General features: G+C 33.6%; 4 protein-coding genes across 4 annotated transcripts in view; 1 reads left to right on the top strand and 3 right to left on the bottom strand.

Moving 5' to 3' along the window:
- The window catches only part of LOC108694401 (receptor-type tyrosine-protein phosphatase kappa), a 61,746-nt gene extending 52,436 nt beyond the window's left edge, over nucleotides 1-9,310 (bottom strand). The window contains exon 1 of the mRNA XM_018203837.1: nucleotides 9,247-9,310. Coding sequence (XP_018059326.1) covers nucleotides 9,247-9,249 — 3 coding nt within the window. The 5' untranslated portion in view covers nucleotides 9,250-9,310. The remainder of the gene's footprint in view (nucleotides 1-9,246) is intronic.
- Nucleotides 9,311-17,516: 8,206 nt separating this feature from the next.
- Nucleotides 17,517-20,252, bottom strand: LOC108694273 (puff-specific protein Bx42). Its single transcript, XM_018203655.1, has 8 exons — nucleotides 20,147-20,252; nucleotides 19,791-19,944; nucleotides 19,468-19,635; nucleotides 19,082-19,389; nucleotides 18,856-18,991; nucleotides 18,465-18,723; nucleotides 17,955-18,336; nucleotides 17,517-17,842 (listed from the first exon to the last, which is right to left on the bottom strand). The coding sequence occupies exons 1-8, from the start codon at nucleotides 20,158-20,160 to the stop codon at nucleotides 17,632-17,634; spliced, it is 1,632 nt and encodes a 543-aa protein (XP_018059144.1). The 5' UTR covers nucleotides 20,161-20,252; the 3' UTR covers nucleotides 17,517-17,631.
- Nucleotides 20,253-20,342: 90 nt separating this feature from the next.
- LOC108694274 (vacuolar fusion protein CCZ1 homolog) lies at nucleotides 20,343-22,720 on the top strand. The gene is made up of 9 exons (XM_018203656.1): nucleotides 20,343-20,518; nucleotides 20,604-20,698; nucleotides 20,768-20,861; nucleotides 20,956-21,422; nucleotides 21,521-21,664; nucleotides 21,740-21,885; nucleotides 21,962-22,226; nucleotides 22,299-22,426; nucleotides 22,515-22,720. Exons 1-9 carry the CDS (start codon nucleotides 20,444-20,446, stop codon nucleotides 22,565-22,567), a joined length of 1,467 nt encoding a protein of 488 aa, XP_018059145.1. The 5' UTR covers nucleotides 20,343-20,443; the 3' UTR covers nucleotides 22,568-22,720.
- Nucleotides 22,721-22,822: 102 nt separating this feature from the next.
- The window catches only part of LOC108694284 (25S rRNA (cytosine-C(5))-methyltransferase nop2-like), a 3,332-nt gene continuing 2,372 nt past the window's right edge, over nucleotides 22,823-23,782 (bottom strand). Inside the window, exons 6-7 of the mRNA XM_018203673.1 lie at nucleotides 23,432-23,782; nucleotides 22,823-23,352 (exon numbers count right to left, since the gene is read on the bottom strand). The exon at nucleotides 23,432-23,782 is cut by the window's right edge and continues 9 nt beyond it. Coding sequence (XP_018059162.1) covers nucleotides 22,888-23,352; nucleotides 23,432-23,782 — 816 coding nt within the window. The 3' untranslated portion in view covers nucleotides 22,823-22,887. The remainder of the gene's footprint in view (nucleotides 23,353-23,431) is intronic.

The raw sequence follows: 23,782 nt of genomic DNA, 5'->3' as shown, positions 1-23,782 counted from the left end.
TATATATAAATTTATATTGTTCTTGCTACCGTTTTCCTCTTTAAAAACTTCCAACTTTATTTTATCGCCTGACGGATTGGTCGGTGGGGATGACGGTGCAAAAATACTCGCAAAACACAGAACAGGAACGCTTCTTCTTCACACAACAGTCACACGTTGGAATTGTCATCGACTTTCGCAGTCGCACTGTCGGAGTTACGCAACTCTGCTAAAGATCAGTTCCAATCTTTCTATTCTTTCTTCCTATCCGCGCATTGTCTCGTAATTTATTGCTCTTTATGATACGGTTACCTGTTAGTTTATCCGTGCGTTAATTAAATTCAATTTGACGGTCTTGTGATTTAACTTCTTGCGCAAATGAATTATTCATGTACTGCATCATCGCATGTATTACTTTATCTTGGAAAAAAACTTCAGGAAAATATGGGGTGATTACTTTTTTAGATAGTTTAATTTTTAATAAATATTACCAAGTTTATAAGATTTTTATAAAATATCTGCTATAAATAAGTTTTAATTTTAAATTTAAAGAGATTTGTATTATGAAAAGATATATTTTTTAATTTGAATAAGCATGTAAAAGATTTCAATAAATCTACTAGTAATTTCGAACTTATTTTTGCGGATACATTTTGCGAGTTCCTCGGCTATCATTCGAAACAGCGTTTTTTTTGTAAACCTAAATGAAACCCGAGGTTTTGCTTGGCGTTCGGGATTATAATTACTTTTATTTGCGTTTCACTTCTATTTACATTTGTGGACGTGCTCTGACAAAACTTACAGCTTCTACAGTTGTTTACCATTCTGAGAAAAAGAGTGAAAGGAAATCACCTTCCGATCGATTTTCATAATTTTACTGCTGTTATAATCTTGCAACGTATTATGAAAATACCAAGCGTGTGCACATTGGTATTTTTAAATAAAGTTTTTACTTCTTTTATATCATTTTTACACAACCTAACGGGAAATGTGAATGGTTTTACCCTGTACAGGACTTGATCTACGGAAATAAATTTTTCATATTCTAAATAAAATATGTGCAGCTTAATTCCTCTTTAATTTTAAGACAGCAAAAAAGATACAAAACATTTCATTACATTTATGACAAGTTTCATATCAAAAATAAATTTATTTATATGTATGTTTATTAGTTTTTTCTTTTATATTTTTTTTACTACAACAATTATGCAATATTTTTTATTTTGTTCCTATATTAGATGTTATGAAAATATAATTATTTTTATGCAGAAATTTAAAAATATATACTAATATGATTAAATTAGAATCTCAAGGAAGGTAATTTTATGCGGCGGAGCAGGTATGAGAGGAGATATTTTAAGAATATATTGCAGTAAACAAAAGACGATTCGTCCGAAATAATTCACAGTGCTTCCGTTGAAAATTCGTAGGTAATGGAAAGAATTTCATAATTTCATGAGAAAAGTTCTCAAGGTACCGCGTGGGCATCTGCGCTCGTGGTGGATATTTTTAAACGTTTTGTAAGCAGTCAACACGAGAGAGCCCTTGCCTCTTTCGAAGGACGGTTATTGACCATACCATCGAGCTTCTGAATTCTTGTTCCGAGGTTGTTATCGCCATTCCGTCGGTGTAAACCGTGCAAACCTATGGTGCCAATGTTATCAGTTCCTTTCCGCAAAGCGATACCGCGGAACGATCGCGGCAATTTTAGCTTCGCACTTTGTAACAATTCACTTTGTTATTTTTATAAACGAGATATAATCTTGAAATATTGCTAAAATGTATAAAAATTCTTAGAAGAGTACTCGAGTAAATTAATATTTGATTTGTAAAGTTCCAATTGGATATTACATAGCTATGTTATAATGTTTGAAGTTTAATTTTGTTTAGGAACATATGTATTATATTTGTATGAGAATTTAATGTGACATTAATTGGATGTGCAATTGAAGTTAAAATAATTCCTAACTCAAAATAATTCCAACAATCGCAGTGTTTTGAAAAACGAGAAATTCTCATAAATTTAATTTTCAATTCAAGTTTCTTCATGATGTTCCGATATCACTGTACTGAAGTGATTCCAAAATCAATATGGAGTGCAGCAAACAAAACCCAGATGTTTGGCTCTTCGTCAAGTCGACGCACAGAAATGGAAATCATTTATTTGTTCTCATTCTGCGTCATGATAAAAAAATCAAGGCAAAATAATATTTTATTGATCATATACATATAAAAAATTAATTTTAATATCTTTTAACAAGTCCACTTTAGCGAATATATAGGAGAAAATTATGAAAACTGTTGTCTCACAGAATTATATTCGCATATCCGTAAAAAACTGATTCAACAAACTATTATAAATTGTATTATATATTGTCGTCTATTCTCTGTGACAAGATTCCTCGCATTAATTATATAGAAAATTAGAGATCGTGAAGATAGTGAAATAAGTTATAACTTTTAGGCTCAATAATAAATAGTTTTTGAACTTATTCTTTAAAATTTTTAAAGTGAATTGTCTAGTGTGAATTATTTTATTATTTAAGAATAAAATCTCACTTCGAAGAGTGAAATCTTACTCTTAAAGATTGAAAATTGAGTCATTCTTTTTCAAACCTGGCTCAATTTTCACTTTTTAGAGTGAGATTTCACTCCAAAGAATTTAGAGAATAAAAACTCTTATGTATAGTATTATTTAGTTTATCACATTATAAGCTATATTGTATGTAAAAATTTTCTCATTTCATCGAAACTCAATTTACTATAGAATTAATTCGGGATTCTTTTCGATAAAATGGATGATTTGCTGATATATTTAAGATAGAATTATTTGGAAAATTTATTGATGGAATGCTGAATTTTGGCGCGCGCTGCTGTTACAGAAGTTAAATACAAAGGACGATAGACCGGTCATGTAACAGGCTAATCCACTGGGGAGGCCACTCAACAACTCTCCGCATCTACTAGCTTAAATACGTTATAACATGTGGTTTTTGTATGATTTCATCAATCGCTTTAAATTATTTATTAGAAATAAATTTATACGCAGACAAATCCGGTTTCGAGAGAGGTCGATATTGAATTTCCAAGTGACTGTTTATATTTCAATAAGAGGAATAGTAGATTTGAAGGGTCTCGAGTTTAAAAGCGCTCAAATTCCATGAGCTAGCTCCAAGATCGAAGTCGGCTCTTTCGATGCACATGTTTTTCAATACATCTTTGCCGAAAGACGCTGCTCCCGCATGAAAGTCGATGAGTTAGCACTCGAGACTAGCAATCTCTGTTTCTACGAAGAATTACAGTTGTATTGTCATTTAATGTCAAGCACGTTTGTCGTAGAACGTAATTGTTGAACCTTTCTTTTTCTTTCTTTTATTTAACTCTAGAATGCTATCGCTGTTTATAGCATTTTCAGAGCGCATTTGCGAACGTCTTGAAAATACTTGCTGCTGCTGAGAAATACGATGAGACGCAATTATCCTGACTTTAATTATAACATGATTGTCATCGTCAGGGAAATCAAAGGACGTGACTGACGTTAGTGTCTATCCTTTGAATCGCGAACAGAAGATGGAAAACGTGTCACGTGCATGCTTGTCTAAATTCATGTGAATGGAGTACGTTGTCGCCGCAAACGCCTCGTAAATTCTGCGAATCGTTTTCACGCGCTAATTAACAAAACGGATTGTCCCTTAGAAGACCCCCACAAGAGGCATACCGTACATACTCCGACAATTTATCACAGAACAATAACTGCGTAAACGCTTAAGCCGGAGAGTTACAGCCCTCTCAAGTTGGTCGCTCTTAACAGCCCGTCGTCGCTGAATAGTCGACAGATTTATATATGCTTGTAGAAACGTCTACGAGAACATAATCGATAATCATCTGGAATTCGTAAACCATTCTCTATCCTACCGTATTCCTAATTACTGGTAATACGAGGCACGTCATTATTTCCTACGAGGCGCGCATCGCTTACTTCGTATTTAAGATCGCTACAAAAGAGAGCAGCTTGCAACATTATAAATGAGATGTTACAAAGTACAAGATGTTAAAAATGCAAAGTCGTATACGTTAATTACGCAACACGTTATTATATATTACATTTGAACCTGTTTTATATGATTAATCACGACTATATGTTTACTTTACGTATACACGTTATGTGTCTCATAAAGCAGATCGCGAAAGCGATCTTAACAACTTCATAACTGCCATCGCGAGATGTGACGCCAAATTTTCTATCGAAAATATGCATCATTAAAATAACCGACGACATTTTTTTGTTATTGCAGAATAAGTTTTAAAACTTTAAATAAGAATATGCACTTGCACAACTGCGCCGCAATGTAATGAAATGAATGAAGGTATGAATAATTACCTAACAATAGCAAGTCATCAAATATATGTAATTATATATGTAATTAAATTATGTTGAATATTGAGTCAATAAATCCATTTACGTATGAAATATATTTGTTTTTAGAATTAGAAAAATCTTAAGAAAAATTTAACTTATAAATCTTTGAAAAGATTCTTAAATACAATATTTTTTCATTTTTTTTAGCGTTATTATTGTACAAGTTTATTTTTTAATAAACTTAATAATATTTCTTTTTGCAATTTTATTTATATTACATAATAATTTGTGCATCAAATGACAATATACTTTGAAAATGTCCATACGTGATATAATCTGACACGTGTAACATGATAGAGAGTAATTTAATATCATTCCGTTAATTATATAATTTACTATCATATATTTACGTGATATCATCAAGTTCAGATTATTATATAAGACAAATATTTATAACGCAGCATGAAAACATTTATAAAAGTGTGATTATAATCCACAGAGGATAAAAATTACGACAGAGGAGAGAATTCTAGCCATTTATCTCAATATACACCGCGTGATTTTCTCTTTCCTATTAAGGACTCATACGATGACTAGATTAGCGACGACAATATCGAGCATAAATCTTGATTCACCTCGCATAATTGCTCTTGAGGTTGTACATATCAGATTCCGCAGCCTAATGATTTAAATCGTGCATGAATCAGCGCGGACGCGTAGAATTCCAGCTGAAAATAATTCGCTTACGGTTTCGAACGGAACGGAACGGAAGGGGAGGAAAAATGTAAGAATGGGCGTGAAATTAATGCTTCGACACACATATATCGGTATCTCTCACGGGAAACGAAAACCGGTGATAAATCCAGCGTTCGTGAGATATAAGGCAGGTATAAATAAAGCGCGCAAAATAACTGGCATTTTTAACTCCGTCGATCTCCCCCGCGCCACCGTCAGAAGAAGAAACCGTATCCTCTGCGAAAAATCGCAGGATACATCGAACGAATATATATGCCCTATCCTACTCGATCTACTTGCCCATATATCCGAACTATTTCTTCCTGTATATCGCAGCTCTCGCATTCGATACTTGCCGGTAAACACAGCCGCTGATGCGAGTAAATAAGACGATAAATTTACGACGGCGAATTCCTTTTCCGACCCCGATAAACATACTCGCCAATTGCCAAATACTCATTTATCGTCGGGATAAACCCTTCGGATGTTCGATTCCCTTAGAAAGTTCAGGTAGTTAATCATGTACGTTTTTTTCACTGACGACAGATAATTTATGACGCAATTATCCGATTTTTCATTACATCCTTTGTTAGTATAAGAATTAACACTATATAGTACAAGCTGTCCTCAACGATGATTGATTACCGTGACAATTACTAACAACCATTGTAAAATTTATCGAGCATTGTATACCCAGTTACGTTTGCATTTAGATTTAGTGTCAATTTTTTATTATCTCCTTTCGCAGGTTAGGCATCTTATTTTGAGATTATTTCACGTAGACACCAGGCAGTCGATTGTGTATCTTGAAACGAGATGAAAATGACAAAAATGAACGAATTTATTAGAATATTTATAATTTTATTGGTCAATTCCTAATAAATTGCTCATTTTTGTAATTTTCAAGATACACACTTGACCCTCAGACAAAGATTTGCAGCGGAATCGACAATCGATACGACACTTGACGTCTCGCGCATTTTTCTGCCTCAAGCACTCACATGAGATCTATTATTCTGATCTCTTCTGTTTCTAAATACTTAACTGCTCATTTTTAAAATAGTATGATTTAAATGTTTTTGATATCGATTTTTAAACAAAAAATGAAAAGCTCTTAAAAGTTCAAGAGTGTAAGTTATTATTATTACAAATTGGTAATTAATACATTTTATAATTTTACATATGGCTTCATGCTTTATTATGAATAACGTCTGTAAATTTATAATTTCTTATATTATTATATAATCTATCGTATGTATGTATATAAAATTTTGTGTAATATAATATTTATTGTGATAAAATATGGAATCTGAGAGTAACTTGAGATAAATTACGAGTCAAGCATTTCGCGTGTTATAGGGAAATACTGCTGACTCAGCGAGGTCCATTAGTCGCGAACATTTCAAATTTTCCGACATGCTTCGGCCACTCGTCGTTATTTTCACGAACTGTGCACTTATGGCACTTAAATCGTATACAGACGCAATAGAATGTATGCAAAGAGAGTCAGTATTTTCTGCAAACTGTAAATTTTATAACGGATTTCAAGAGTCAGAAATTCAAAGTCAACAAAAAGATGGTTAACTTTATAAATGACATTTTTATTAAAGTCCATTAAAACGTAACTTTCTTTTTGCGAAATTATGTACCTCTTATTGCAATTAGTTTGCAATTTTTAATATTGAATGATAAATTTTACTTTGTAACTCTATTTTAAGTGCTTCTTAATGAAACGTCAGTTTCATATTTATTGAAGAATTATATATTGATCGAAGGAAAGCGCGTTTTGATGCATTCGAGAGATATAACGGATATAATGGACGTTTGTGCATTCATAGTATATGCGTATTATTTCCAGCGAGAATTCGGGTGCCACTGACACGTGTGATAACGGAGCCGCACTTTTGCACTTTTCCGTATGTCAACGTTTGAGATTGATGCTGACGAGATTTATATGATAATGATGTCTCATCATCAAGGCAAAGAAATACGATACTACACTTTTCTATGCATATTGACTGCAAAAAAATATTGCGCTCTGCAATTAACATTTATTTTCGAAGTTTTGCTTTCTGCACTTATTCAACAAAAATTATAAAAATGCAATATCTCAAAGATTTGCATTATGCGATCTAAGCTGCATAACAATCGATCGTTAATATATTGATAAACATCATTTGATGATTGAAATTTAGCTGTTTTTACGTTGATTGATTTTCATCTTCAAATTGATAGAATGAATTAAACCATATAATTGCAAGAAAAATTAATGTATACAAATAGCTGAAGGTGAGTTTTTTTGTTAATGTTTTCACATCCACTGGATTAATTTTTTTTGTGGGCAATGTCAATTATTCCCCCAAAAATTACACTTTGTCAGAACCATATGGAAATCCTTCGGAAAGATATCCGAGCCGACTCAATAAACGTCAACGTGAGAGATTTTCGCGTCATGTGCCAGCGTTCAAAAGCGTTATAATTTCGAGTATAATTCTCTGCAGCTGCGATATATAGATGTTCGAAGAGAAGATAAAGGAATGAATTTCTTTCGGTTTTTGACAAGCCAAGAATAAGATTTTATTTTTTTCTTTAAGTAATAAAAAACATTGTAGCAAACTTCATTATTATGAAACTATCTTTTAACTTAACGTAGAAAATCGGGCTATGATATGATGCGACGCAGGCAAAGTATATATAAAAGTCAATTACTACTAACAATAATTACTATTTATCATGTTGCAAATAGAGTTAGTTGAAATTATGCGATCTAGAATAAAACGGAGCGTCTCTAAAGTGAATGAAAGTAATTAATTAAGATCACCACAGTGTCATCAAGCTTAAAAGAATTAATTACTCCGGCATTCAATTAATTAACTTTTTAACCGAATCACAATTTATAAGTGACAAAAGGTAGAGCTAACAATAGTCTACCAGTACCGAAACTCTCGTCTCTTCGTCTCTCATCTCCGATGTTTGATCATTTTTGCGCGCGATCAGTTACTACTTCGGTCGACTTGTTATCGAATAGAACGATGTTGACATTGCTCAACTATCACGTCATCTCTTTCATTCCTCCCTCAATTTTATTTTAATTAGAGAATTTGTAGGATTTTAATTAAGGCGGCAATTTTCCTGGTGAAGGAAACGTGTGTGTGCTTTATATGCGAACGTCGAAATTCCGCTCGGCGCCATGCAGAGTCTCACGTTCTTACGAGCCGCCGTCTCGTCGTCGTCGCCATGCAATTACATCATCGAAAACAACGCGAAAACGTATAATATAGTATATTTCCCACACGCCAATGCGAGCGTAACAAATTATATCGTAGCAAAATTTATAACGTCGAGCTCGTCAGAGTTTCGACTTCTTCGTTTTCAACGATAACGAATACTGAAGTGTGAAAAATTATAAGAGAAAATGCAGATGTTTATTAAAATTTCTATCAAATTAAATTAATATTATCACATTTTAATTTTTAATTTAATAATATGAACAAAATTAACAACACACTTGTAAAATTATTTACATTACATTTACATTTACATAAATTAAAAATATTTTTTGTACTTGTACAAATATATTTATTTTGTCATTGTTATTAATTCACAAATTTATTAAAAAACACAAACATACACACACACACACACACACACACTGTAATTATTTATTCCTGATAAATGCTTTTGCATTTTAAATATTTATATATTTTCTCGTTTTTCCATTATTTAAAATGTACATTTAAATAAACAGGTCCTAATAATTTTCCACATCTATTTCTATAAATATGCACGATTCAAACTTTCAGTGTAATATTTCAAGACAAATTCTGAAACTTAAAGAAACCAATTTTCTTCGTGAAAATTGCAACTCGTCATTTTCAGTTTATTTCCTTTATTGTTCGTATGGATACACCTGGAGTGCTTTCAAAAGAAACATACATTTTCCGCGTCTTCTCGTTAAGAGTTAAACGTAGAAACGTGACTTCGCTGTAACTACGGCTACGACCAGTCACGCTCAACATTTCGTTGTTGTCATGCAAGTACCGCTCCGGCTCGTTACACCAGACCAAATAACACTTCAACACTTGCTCGATCCTTCCTACTCGTCTTCCGCTACATCCTAAATCCATTTACACAGTACACAACATCTATCATGACAGGTAATTGTAACATACCATATGACGCGGCTGCTTCCGAGTTTGACGATTTATCGCAAGTCTTCCGCGACTCCGTGCAGTCCTTCTGGAATCCAGTGGATACCGAACGTCCTAAGATCACCGTACACTGACTCTTCTTCGATCAGTAACGTGCACTATCACTCTAGTGTCATCCAAGCAACAACCCTCGGGGACCAAGATCGCGCGGCGTCTCTCGCTCTCCTCGATCCTGGATCAACTGATCCCAGTATTGGCGATCGATCGATCACCGGCCCACTTTGATCACCCCCGAGTCAACGACTGTTATGTGCTTGGTTTCCGGTTCTCTCTCTCTCTCTCTCTCTCTTTCTCTCTCCCTCTCCCTTTTGCGCGCACTGATCATTCACCCACCACCACCACCAGGCACGGCACGACGCGACGGCGACGACGGGTGGTGACGACGACGACGACGACGACGATGATGACGACGACGACGACGACGACGATGTGGACGATCGCGAGGTCGGTGGCGGACTGGCGCGGGGCAACGCGCGAGTCACCGTCGACGACGAGTCGAGTCGCTCTGATGAGGAGATCCTGGGGGGCCGTCAGGCTGGCTGGCGAGGAGGTGGCGGGTGGGACGCGAGGGTTGCTAATGGAGAAAGAGAGACAGAGAGAGGGAGAGAGAGAGGGAGAATGAGAGGTCGAGAGCGGCGGAGCGGACGTTCAAGAGGGGAGGAAGGGACGACGGCGTCGGCGTCGGTTCTTCGCCGAGGGCGTGGTCCTGGTGACGAGCGCGTTGTACCGGACTACAGAGCCAGAGACGAAGCGAGCGCTGGTTCAGATGCTGCTGACACTAGCTGGCGGTTGCTGCCTTTGCTGGTACCGGCGAGACCGGTTCGCGAAGGTGCAATGACTCTGAAAATCCTGTCCGGGAAATACGCTTGGAAATTTGGAGCTCCAATTTTTACACTGAATCAATGTAACTCAATTACATCATTGTTAAATTTATTGCGAAATTTATAACGAGAGATACATCCTGCGTGTAATACATTGCATAATTGAAACTCCTTTCTCTCTGGGACTTACAACTTTTATAAAGACAGTCTTCATATTTATGGTTTGAAAATAACTGAAAAAAAATCTTCTTTGTTAATAGTATTCTGATGTTTTAATATATTTTGTCGGGTAATATTTATAAGATTTCTTATTAAAAAATTACGAACCACATCAAGGACAAAATGACAGAAAGCTGTACATTTTGAATGAATAATAATTATCATCGGGAATTATTTGTATCGAGAACTGATTCATTTCTGATGAGTCTTGATTCAACATTATTTAATTTATATTATTTGTATTTAGTTACAAATTAAAGGTTTTAGAATAATGTCGATTAAAATGGCCGCGTAAAAAACTGGTGTTTTGTATTTTCGAAAAATCTTTCCTGTTGAGAAAATCCATATTCTATTTCAAATACGTTGTTGTTATTCTTTCCGTCCCGATAAGATTCTAGCGGCATAGGACGCGCATTCATTATCGTCATATTCTTTATCCGCAAAAGAAAACAGAAGCAGAAACGAAATGTCATCGTTATTCTGCATTCTCTTTTTTTCGCGTTCTTGCAGGAAGAATATCCTGGCGCCTGCCGGTATTCCTCGCCCACCGGAAATTACCGAAACTCGCCACATCCGTCCCCGATGTTCGAGACGTTTTTACGTTTTTGTTGTAAACAATGTTTCATTAGCGCAACGCGGTGGCTATCATTGGACTACAAACGACACGACGAGGACGCATTCACCATTACTATTCGTTTTGAAGTCGTTACACGAGCTGTGGCGAATAGAAATTAATCAGAGTCGTTGGAAATCCTCGTTCGCCATAGTTATTTTACCGCTACCGGATTACATGGTGCATGTTTCTCAAAAACAAAAAAAAAACAGTATTCTACAAATGACGCTGTTTCTCACACGTGTATTATGTGAAAGATGGTCTCACGTATATTATCTTTGTATAAGATATCATAAATTTTCATATAAAAGTTAATGCTATGAATATTTTAATTTAATAAAATACATGATAATCATTATTATAATAATCATCATTAAAAGAAAATATTTAAGAAAATTACCAGAATTAGTTCAAATGATTTAAAAAATAAAATGAATGTATTTATATTATTAGTTAAAAATTTTACATACAGTACGCAGAAATTCAATTTTTTTGCAATTATACATTAAAATAATCCTATGAGATAGTTCTGACGATTGAAATTAAATAAAACGTATTTTGATCCCCAATAGTAATCTGAACATTCTTTAAACTTGCGACTGCGCAAGGACTATAGTTCTTCCTAATTAGTACTTGGCATTTAAAGAGAAGAATCGTTTTATCTTATTAACGTTTTAATAATTATCTTATTATTAAGTGTGGGAGAATCGATTTTCTGTCCATTGCTGATTATTACATCTGTATAACCGTAAATCCGATTTCGCGTGCCGAGTATATCCTACGCGATCGATAGTCGTTGAAAGATGCAGGAAATGACAATTGCGATCTTCTAATGCAATTGTATCACGATACAATCTGAGTGTCGCAACGAAAATTAGCGCGCAATTAAACTTACAGTTTCGTTCTATTATTAGAGATGGCTCGTCCAAATAAACTATTCGATAATCTTCTGACGATGATTCGCATAATGCGAATGCCACTGTACATAAAAAATGGAATAATTTATGAATAAGATAATTTGTGTCGTTTCCTTGTTTTGTGTGTGTGTGTGTGTGTGTGTGTGTGTGTGTGTGTGTGTGTGCGTGTACAGGAAAAATAAAATATTTAAAAAAGAACAAAAAGGAATGTGTTAATTTAAAATACATTAAAGACGTATTAAGGACATATTATATTCATCAAGGTCAAAAGATTTTTCGTATCAGAGAAGCTTGAAAAGTAAAGTGAAATAAAGTAGCGAACTAAATTATGTTATGTAATTTCAAAATAATTTTATTAATCAAGACAAGTCACTTTTTGTTTCAATATAATACACAATTATCATTTAGAAAGAAATTTCCTAGTTTTATTTCTTTAATGAAGTGAAAAAATCGTACTAATTTTACTTAAAAGAATGTCACAGAAAAAAAGAGAACATGAATATAAATTAAAACAGACTATAAAATATAACTATGCGTCTTACATAATGTATAAAGTATTTTTCTTTCTCATTCTTACAAGAAAACAATTTCTTTCTATGAACTTTATGCGAGATTTCAAATTAATGATAAATAGAAAAATGAGAGTAATTTGATACAAATTATGATGTTATAAATAATTTTTCTTATCAATATATGAAATTTCTAATGTCAAAATAATATCGTAATCTTAATAAAGTGGGATTTAGCAGGGTATTGCAGTCTTTTAGAGATGCTATTAAATTATTTAGGAAAGAAGTATTTATTATTTATAAGTCTAATTATTTTATATATTATTTTATATTTACCCAATTATCTTATTTATATTAATAATAAGTAATTGGTTGTTATTTGGATATCTTACTAATATTTATTATTTAACTTATTCATTATTAATTATGATTATTATTTTGACAAGATGTATGTATATTTATGTCCTTTGGCATTTAATTATTTCATCATATTTTACTTTCTTGAAAATATTAAAAGACCTTTTGACCGCAAAGTTTTCTCTAAGCCATTTTAGAGATTTCTCATTCATTCGAAAGTGCAAAATGCAGTCATTTGCAGACAGAGGACTGTTCGAAACGTCGTAATAAATTATTACCGGCGTATTATCAAGTTGAGTGCAGAGGATCAAGGCAGGGAAGGGGGGGAAAGGGGGGAGTGTGAGTTTAATCCACCGTCAGAACTATGTTCTGTCAGTGGCAGTTCGCGAAACGCTTCGAAAAGCAGACGTGGACCTGACCCAATTGGAACTACGTTTCGAACGGGGAGCACAGTTGTAATAAAACAGCTAGGTGACATGCCTGACGGTCCACGTCGGGCAAGGTTAAACGCCGACCCTCGCGTCAAGCTTATAAATAACTACGATATTTTCCTGCTTTTCGGCTCGTCTCTCTCCCTTCTCTCTCTCTCTCTCTCTCTCTCTCTCTCTCTCTCCCTCCCTCTCTCTCTCTCTCTCTCTCTCTCTCTCTCTCTCTCTCTCTTTCTTGCATATCCACGACACCTCGACCGAGAAAAGCTCGCGTGATCTTTTCCCGAGCGCGTCTAGCTTCCCGATCTAATTGGGAAATACGGTAATTGGGTCGCACCAAGTGGGGAACGGTAGAATTCTGACATGAGAATCTCCTTTATCCGTCTTGAAAAATACATTTCTCACGTGACAGGCATAATTTTTTATTTGAAACGTTGCTACGATGATCTCATCCTGATCTGTTCGATCATCGTATCGCCACGAGAATAATAATAGCATGCGTTTGACGTGAAAGAAATATGTACAATATACATATGTACAAGAATGTGAAGAATTTTGGAAATACATCTGAAACATATCGTATCGAGTTTCTGGTGGTGTTTGAAGATTTTTCGATTATATTTATTTTGCATTTATAAACGGAAAGAATGATTTTGCTGAAATATCAAATTAAATTTTACTAAATACAGATCTGAAAATAATTTTGTTGGATCAAAGTAATTATATAGGACGTTGAAACTGGTTGTTAGACTGTCAAAACTTTTTGCAGCTTTATTCTTTATGCTTGAGATTTCTACATAATTATTTTAATTATTCAACAAAATTATTTTCAGATCTGTATTTAACTAAATTTTTAGATACTTTAATATTGTTCTTTCCATGTATGTACAGGAAAAATAGGTCACGCGTTCCAGGATTAAAGCTTTGTTGTAGCTTATGTTGGCTTAATATGCGCTCTCGAATAGCATTAATTTGGGAAATTTGGAGTTGAGCTTTAACACACTGCTGTATGAAGATATATTAGCCTGATATACGCGTGATACAAATATGTGAAATCTTCCCGATAGCTGTCAGGTCTCAGGGGAACATCAAAAATTCAATGGACGTCGTTTGCTCCTCTCGAGAAAAGTCAGTGCAATCGATCGTTGGAGGAATCTTCACCACGAGCACGATGCTACACGAAATGTCATGCACTGTTTCATATTACAATTCGCGAAACCAATGCAATCTCCGGCCTCGCTTATCTCATCGCGTGGAATCTTCCTCGGGAACTTGTATGTGCAATTACATGCATACGTTATGTATTGTCAGCTCTTCGATTTTTTGGACCAATTTCCAGCAAATTTCGGATTTTTCTAAATTTTCCGATTACTCTAAATTTTGATAACCTTTTTTAATTCAGAAACGGCGTTCGACGAGGGATTATAATTATAATAAATTCTATATATAATGCAAGTATATATATATAACATGTGTGTGTGTGTATATATATATATATAGTAATTCATATATATAGTAATACTTGCCACTTCTATAATAAACAAAATCGTCGTTCGGAATCGACATTAAAATGTAGGTCCTTTTATGACTATGTACAATCAGCGTGCGCCACAGACATATGATAAAAGTCACCACATCCTTTCGGAGGATTATGGACGGAGGAGGAAGATAGTAATTCAGATTGAATTTCAACATTAAAGATTTAGCCTTTACTTCCAATTTTATTGTTGAATAATAAATTCTATAATTATGTGTTTAAAGAATAATAATTTCGCGAAGAGATCAAAAGAATAAATGGGTTTAAAAATATAATTATTATGTGAATAAAAAAAAAGATACTTATTTGAAAAAAAATCTTCGGTAAGAAGTATGATGACCTTTTTTTAGAGAAGCCATCTAAGTAAGCAATCGATTTCTAGAACAGTGCTGGGCTTCAACGAAACACTGATCGAAACTGCTGCTGGCAATCGTGATTATGTACGTTATATATAAGTAATGTAACTTGCGTATGAAACAGTACAGAAGCGTCAAATTTTTGCTCGAGAAAAGTTTCTCTTGCAAAGAGGGAAACATGGCATTGCTTCCGTATAACCGGATGTTAAGTAATGAGATAGTTAAAAGCTGCACAAAGCATCAAGGGCGCAACATGATGTTTCTCAGTCGTTGAGTATGCATGTTAGATGTTAGCTTCGATGTCGGAAATGGTTACTAAAAATACCGATACGTTTACTCGATCGCGCCGGAAGCTCATCTCTTTCATACCGAAGACCTACTATGTCGAATTGTCATTAAAAAATTCTTGTAAAAATAAACAGAAATACAGAGAAATCCGATCCCTTTATGGAATAATGTACACAAACTAACAAAGTTGCATATAAAGCTAGATATAAAGTTCCATTTTTTAAATTACTATTTTTATTAAAGATAGTTATATTTGCGTCTATTTGAAGAAATATTTTCATCTCCATATAGAGTTTTTTAATTATTATATTCGAATGATATCGCTGCGAACTATTTTAATTGCCATCTGGCTATGTCCATCGGTCCATCTAGATGTATCTCGGCTAAAGAGATACGTAGTTGACTCGAGATATGGCTGTATCTACTGCATCGCCCGCATCAAGTCGACACGAGTGACTGGAATAACGAATAATCGTATATAATAATAAAAAATACACGGAGCATTACATATTTTTATGGAAAAGTAAGATATCTGGCTTATGTCATCGTTAAAGATTTTTGTATATAGTAAACATTATTGTTAATTCATCTCCAAGCAAAATTATGACATTAGAATGATATTAAAATGATTCCAAAATGATCACTAAAAGTTATTTTTAAATTATTTATGATATATTTTAACATTACCTTAACTTGTTCTGCTTGGGTTCCTATATAGGAAACTAAAGAAATGACAGAGACAGAAGAATCTTTTTTTATGAGAAAATTCGTTGAACTCAATTTAATGTACAAAAATTTTTAACAATAAAATAAACTGGATTTCGATTTTCGTAAAAATAACAGACATTTCATCTTTAAAATATTTTTATGATTTGCTGTCAATATCTGTTCAATGCGGGCGACGCAGTAGATGAAGCCAGTTTTGGTCAGCCGCACATTTCTCCAATCGATGTGTCCATCTCGCAGTCAAACGGCGTTTCAAGTGGCGGCATTCGAATATGGTAAGTTAACAGCTTGAAACGAGCATCTCTGCGTGCTTGTGCTACTGATTGGCAAATAGCCAAACCGTGAAAATTCCTCAAATCGATGAACATCCAACAGCCTCTGATAGACATTCCAAGGCTGATGGAAATGCGGTAGATTTGTTGCTTGTTTCTAGCTTTTACATACTACCACGCATGTCAGCTTGCGGGAAGCCTTCAGTTTACTTTTTATTCAATTTTGAAGACGGGCTCGTGTCGCGGATTTGACCAATGTCAAATTTGGCACGAGAGCATAAAGATTACTAATCGATCAAAATAGTGTAATGCTTCTTGATGTTGCGGTATTCATTTAATGTTTGTTGTATGAGGATTTTACATCGCGTAAAAGTTGAGTCAATTAAAATGTACTCGAAAGAATTTACTCCGTTTAAAAATTGACAAAGAAATATATTCGAATCAATCCCTTCAAATATTATAAATTCAGTAATTTTTTGAATTGTAAATTTTAATTTTTCCATTTAATTCTCATGTTACGATTTGAGAATAGGTTTAGGTTCCTCTAATAAAAATTAGAAGATTTCTTCCTAGTTATATATTTTGTATTTCTATATAATTATGTTTATTATGTAACAGTTCATTCGACATCTTAAAAGTTTATTCAACACTACAACGAGAATAAATAGTTATTTATTAAATAAAGGCGATTAAAAGTATAGAATGTATAACTGTATTATTCTGTGATAAAATACAAAATAAATTAAAATAAAGAAAGCAATAATTTTTGCTTATAAAGCAATCTATATAGTTCATCTTAAATTCGTTGAAGTTTCCTTATTAAAATGCTAATCGCGTTTGCTTTTTCTTGAAGCAAGTAATAAAAATAGAATGGAAAGTTGTGGAGGCTCAAATTTTTCATGCACATTATACTACCATATTTTTCATACGGAAATTTTGCTTTATTAAGAAGTATACAATGATAGCACTATCAGCAAGTTTCATTAATTATGATTTATGTAATATACAAAAATTTTTTCTAGATTTATATAAATTGAAAATAAGAATATTCTATAAAATGAGATCTATAATTCTAATATAAGCGAAACATTGTGTTGCTATCATTTTCGTCCATACTCGAAAGCAAAAGTGTACAGTAGCTTCACAATAATTAACAATTAATTAATTTAAAAAGTATCATGTCTCTCTCTTTTTATTTATGTATATAAAAATAAGTTGCATGTCTTATGTTTTATTTTTGTCATAACGTAGAATAAACTTTTAAGAATATCTCGCCTGATATATGAAAGCATATTAAACATACTTAATGCTTTCTACGTTTGTCACGGTCGTCTCTACGTTGTTCCCGTTCGTCTTTGCGCTTTGTTGTTGCCGTAGTTGAACTACTGGCGCGTTTAGCTTGTTTCAAGAACTGATCCAGACCGAAAGGATCTTCTTCATCTTTCTCAAATTGTACTGGTCCCGATCGCGTAACTGATCTATCGACTCCACTAAATTCCTTATCAGGAACGAATCTACAATAAAAAACAAGCACCGATAGCTTGAAATTTATAGACAATTTGTAGATCACTCATAATTATATAAATTAAAACTTATGTATTGCAGACAAAATATAAATATTTTCACCTGTTTGTTTTAACCAATTTCTCCAAATCATCACCATACGTGTCTTTATCAATATTCTTGCTAGGACGATAAATGTGCGAAGCAATAGAATTGCCATCTTTCCACGGCTTGTCATAAACATTGTACTCATCATCATGTCCGTAACCGCTGTCCATCCCTTTGCTGGTATTAAAGAGACGTTGATCGAACTGCGCTTCTCCCGTACTAGGAATGCTTTTTGCAGGTAAACCAAGAGCGATTTGCTCGCTAATGTCGCGCTCGCGTTCGCGTTGCAAACGAGAGCGTTTATCGGGAGCAGCACGAGCCAAATTACGTTCGCGAGCGCGATCTTTGTGTCGTTCTTGTCTGAGTTGATCTCTCTCACGTGATTCTTCAGATTTATCTGTCGAGAAAAAGAAAGCATCTCTTTATCAGTTAAATATTATCTTCATCATTTTTGTCTTGATTCAATTTTTAGGAATATTTTTTTATTATTATTTATTTTGTGTGTGAACTAACAATTATACAAACCTAATGTTGCGGCAGATTTCAAGCCGGCGCGCTCTTCTCGAGCTTTTTGCGCGAGTTGCCTCAAATGATCTTCCTTTTTCTCTTTCTCCTTCTGAGCCAATTTCTTTTCTAATTGCGCTCGCATTTCGACAGCTTGACGAGCTTTTCTGTCAGCGATGTAAAGAGCTTCTGCTAACTTGGCAAAGTTCTCATTGATGTGAACTTGTTGTAAGCCCCGACCGTCTGCAGCAAGACGTTTGTCTAATGGGATTGTGTAACCCTGAAATGAAACATAATTTTGTTTCCTAGAATTGTAGATAGAATCGAGTATATCAAATTATATTTCAATATTATCTTTTATGACAAGATAAACGCAAGATAAATGTTAAAGGCATAAAATATTTCTAAACACCTTTGCGTTTTTCCAGTTACTTATGCACGGTGGAATTTTCCATTCTTTCTGTTCCTTCACCGTCACTTTTCTCGTGGGGGAATGCATAACCGGTGCTGGAGGAGATGGAGGTCCTCGCGGAATCTTTTTATTAATCCTGCAATCGAAAATCTTTACATTAAACATCCGGTAATTATAGTTGTTCTTTATTCAATTTCACAATTGTCTTATTTTATACTGTACATACTTGAATTTTGGTGGTTCCAAAGGATCTACTTGTGCCTCCACCATTCTGATCACCCTCTGCTTTGCACCTGAATTAAATGACTGTCCTTGCTGCGATGGTGTATAACGTATATACTGAGCCGGAGCTTGTTTCTCTGCACATCTCACGGGCATGGCCGCTGCAATCTTTGATCTCGTTATCTTTTCTAACGCTTTTTTCGTCTTATCTGTGAGTTCATCAATTTCGTCTTCAAGAGGTCGTTGCAAGGTGGGATCTTCCTCATTTGTAATTTCTGATGGTAGCAAATCACTCAACTTGCTATAGACAATCTATAAAAAAAAATTAGTAGATTAGAGATGCTAGTTTATAATTTCAGAATATACATTTAAAGCAAGATCAAAACTTACTTTATCCTTGCTATGACCCTGTCTTGCTATAAGATCATATTTTACTTTCCCCTGAGCATCAAGTTGTATCGCCAAGGCATTACTTGTAGATTCTTTGCCCTTCATCCCCATTCCAAGAGGATACTGAGCAACGTGAATCTCGGGGAAAGCTCCTCCATCTCCAAAGTCCTACATGTAATATACAAAAATATATATGTAAAAACTTTAGAGAATTATAAGAGTTATCATAATCACTCATAATTTTATAAAATGCAAAAATAATCGAATTATGCTGATAAAGAATATTTGTTTGTACAAATCAAGTTACAGCAATTATTACTCACTTCTGGATTGCGTGGGACCCATCCTCGTCGCTGTCCATAAGGTGGTGCTGTAACAACAGCTTTGACCAGCGCTGAAACCGGTCTTTGGCGTAATTTTTGTTCGCGAGCCTCGTCTTCCCTGTCCCACACCACTTGGGTGGGGGCAGGTAATAAGCTAGATTGTAGAAAGAAATGAAACAACTATTATTATAACCAGATAATTTGTAAGTTCTGATTCTATGTTTAGAGGTTAAGATATCTATTTTCAAGTCAATTACAAAGAAAGCGTCTATTTTTATACTATTTAAAATTTGTCATTAATAGTAATGAAATGATTTTACTAAACATATAAATTTGTGTATGAAAATAACTCTTACTTTGTTAAGGACATTATTAAATACGATTTATGTTTCAATCGTACTAGAAGGTCTACACATACACACACGTACGCGTCTCACATACACACGTAAATATGATACTACTCCAAGTACTGACAGCTGAATATGAAACTTCGTGCTTTCACCACGCGAGGTCTCCAAGATCAAGTGTGAAGGTGGGGATTAATAATAATCCTCTTGTCAAGATCCCTCTTCAACAGCTATCAGTTGATATGTCTCAATGAGCCAAATTTTTATAGTGTTTACAATACTTGAATACTTATTCAAATTCATAAAATGACTTCTAAGTCTGAGATCACCTTGGAGCATTTTTATATTTTTAATGGCACTTATGCGAAGAAGGAAGGAGAGGCAAGTATGCAGAGATGTGTCAAAAAGTAATCCTTTTTGATTAAATAAGTTGCATGTGATGTGAACATATGTTTTTTTTTATCAGGAAGAAAAGAAAATATTGTATTATTATCCAGAAAAGGATATAGATGTTCAAATCAAGAACATAGGGCTTAGCGAAGCGATAATTAAGTTTACAGAGTATGTATCATAATTGTGTATATCCGTAAAAGAATAAAGAATATTGTTATGAAAGAAAATGTATTACAGGTCTTTCAGTCCTGGACAGCCATGTGACTATTGCCATACACATAAAACACGTCAGATATATTATCAACCAGAACCTAATTTTTGGATGGTAATGGTATGTATTTTAAAAGATATAATAAATGATAAATAAACATTTATCATTTTTAAACTAGTATGAGATACAAAGCAATTTTATTAACATTTTACAGATTGTTGGTATACCATACATCTACAAAGAAAGAGACGGTAATAAATATCAGAATGATGAAGTATCCAGCAATGTTTGTCAAGCTATATTAAAGCAGACATACATGATGTTTAGATTATTCATGGGTTCTTTTGAAACTATCATTAATGATCCTGAATGTGGTTCTGTAATGTTGTTAAAACTTAAACTAGAACATTTTTATTCACGAGTAAGCAAAGTTACATTTTTTTCAATCAAATATAAGCTCGACATGAATATATGTCTTTACTGTTTCACTTTCAACTTATTTCAGTATCTGCTTTCATTAAAACTGAATAATAGTGATATATTAGATGTTTTCCAAGGTTTACAATTCTTACCTCTTGACAAGATTACATTTCTCAAAGTGCAATGTTTTATGAATCTTGTAGAAGCTATGTTTACACAGATAAAATACACAGCATTTCTCTATAATGATCAAGTTGTTTGGTATGTTTGCTTTCGTTATTTCTCTATTATGATATATGCGTATATCATATGATATATATTGAATATTTAATCTAAGATTTCTCTCGTAATTTTTTTAGGAGTGGCTTGGAACCTGAAGACATGCAAGTAGTTTATAATTATTTAGTAAGTACTCTTTTACCAGCTCATCTTGAAAAAGAATTACATGGAGGCTCAATACCTAGAAATTCTCCCTCACCATTCACTTCTTCACATTATGGAAAGTAAGAACGAATAAATACTTTGCTTCAATTTAAATGTAAGTTGTGACCAAAATATTATTAAAAGTTTTTGTTTAGATTTGTTACCGGACCTGCTAGCGTTAATGAGCCCAGTTTAATTGGAAAATCACCAAAAGTTTTTATCAACTATTCTACTAAACCGGTATCATTGTATCTAGTAGTGTATCGAGCACTAAGCGCTACAATATGTCTCTTCGTCGATAGTAAGTGAAATTGTTAAAACTATTAGTTACATTTATTAATACAAAAATAAAAATATTTGTATTTTTTAATTTTCAGAGAAAACTAGTTTATTAATTGATTTCTTTAAAAGCTTAGACGGTTTTCTGGGACCACAATTAACCACATTAGTTAGCTCTGTAGCTGAGCAGTGCTCAAAACATGTAATAATTACACCGGAATCGTGTACCAAGTATCTGTATTTTAATAAGTTAAATCTAGCATACAAGAGTACAATACATTTAGATAATAGACGTTGCTCTAACGTACTTACAACACCTGAGGTATTGAGGATTATTACTGATATATACAATGATAGAAACAGGTACATACATTTCTCAACATTCATAAAACTTGCGCATTAATGAAAATTACATGTTAATTACTTGTCTCATAGATTGAAGGAAGCTGGAGAAGTAATTATAAAGACTATAAGTGATTATTGGGTTATTGGAAAGTTATCGAATCTGAGAGAATTTTTTGTTGTTATACAACAGAAAAGTGCGAGTATTATAGAAATTGATGGTAGGTATAACATTCTATGCAATTGAATTTATGATTTATTGTTTAATATTATTGTTTAATAATCTCTTAATCTTTCCATTTATTACAGATGAAGTAAAGAGACTCTGCGAGAAACAATTAAAAAGTATTTTTTTCCATTGATGAATATGCAAGGAAAAATGGAAATATATGAAATTATAAATATTCCTTATTTTTATCATTAATCTTTCATAACAATCCTCGCTAACTATCAACAGGTAATATCTATTATGTGAAATAATTGTAGGAAGCTGTATATTTATACACATGTGATATAAAATGTGAATTATCTCTCTTTCTCTCTTTTTATATATACATGTATATTTTATATTAGTACTGAAAAATTGAAAAGGATTTGTATATGTAAATAAGACAAAATAATAGTATGATATTGTATGTAATAATTCGATTATAAAAAAATTGTTGAACAAATCAAGAAAATTTTAATCAGACATTTCTTCCTTTACATTTTTTTGATTAAGAATATTGTTGGAGAATTTTTTTAATTTTGCTACAAAGAAACCATCCATATTGTGTACATGCGGGTAAAACCGTTTAGTTAATTTCAGTGAGGGATGAAATCGATATTGTCTGTAACTCGTGAAACCATCAGTTCCAAATTCCAAATCAGTAGGTAATAACTTAACATCGCGCTTCTTAAGAGCGTAATCGATTATCCATTCGTTCTCCTCTGGTAAAATTGAGCAAGTCGAATAAACAATAATACCACCTGATTCCGAACGCGCGTTCACACAATCAATCGCAGCTAATAACAGCTCTCTTTGTAATGTGCAACAGCGTTGAATGTCTACTTCTGCCTTATTCGCTTTTACACTAGGATCTTTTGCGACTACTCCTGTACCTGTACACGGAGCATCCAATAAGACTCTGTCGAAGCCTTTTATAATCTGAAAATGAAATTATCAAATTCATAAATCTTGAAAGCTTTACTGTGAGCTATAAAGAATAAAAGAAAATTTTCTTTACCGTAGGGAACTTTCGCCCGTCGTAACTACAGATTACACAATTAACAATACCAAGTCTATGGAAATTGCCAATAACAGCTTTCAATCGTTCTTTATTTAAATCGTTAGCGAATAGAGTTCCAGTATTTTTCATAATAGCAGCAATGTGCGAGGCTTTTCCGCCTGGTGCAGCACACATGTCAAGAATTCTTTCATTTTCTTTCGGATCTAACGCCATTACAGGCAAGAAGCTAGAAGCGCCTTGTATCATATAATGTCCAGCTAGATATTCTGGTGTTGCACCCATAGGTACTTGTGAGGAATATACTACCAAACCGATCTTTGTCCATTTTCCTATTGGATCAAGATTAAC

The sequence above is a fragment of the Atta colombica genome, unplaced genomic scaffold (genome assembly GCF_001594045.1).
Source record: "Atta colombica isolate Treedump-2 unplaced genomic scaffold, Acol1.0 scaffold12, whole genome shotgun sequence".
Lineage (NCBI taxonomy): Eukaryota > Metazoa > Arthropoda > Insecta > Hymenoptera > Formicidae > Atta > Atta colombica.
This window is presented reverse-complemented; position numbering and strand designations above follow the sequence as displayed.

Excerpts from the sequence above, each read along its gene's own strand:
- LOC108694273 (XM_018203655.1), bottom strand. Across the intron at positions 18,992-19,081 it reads TTGGAACCACCAAAATTCAA|GATTAATAAAAAGATTCCGC; the intron begins GTATGTACAGTA and ends TTTCGATTGCAG. Across the intron at positions 18,724-18,855 it reads GTAACTGGAAAAACGCAAAG|GGTTACACAATCCCATTAGA; the intron begins GTGTTTAGAAAT and ends GTTTCATTTCAG.
- LOC108694274 (XM_018203656.1), top strand. The coding sequence starts at position 20,444 with ATGACTTCTAAGTCTGAGATCACCTTGGAGCATTTTTATATTTTTAAT. Across the intron at positions 20,699-20,767 it reads GCGATAATTAAGTTTACAGA|GTCTTTCAGTCCTGGACAGC; the intron begins GTATGTATCATA and ends AATGTATTACAG. Across the intron at positions 20,862-20,955 it reads CTAATTTTTGGATGGTAATG|ATTGTTGGTATACCATACAT; the intron begins GTATGTATTTTA and ends AACATTTTACAG.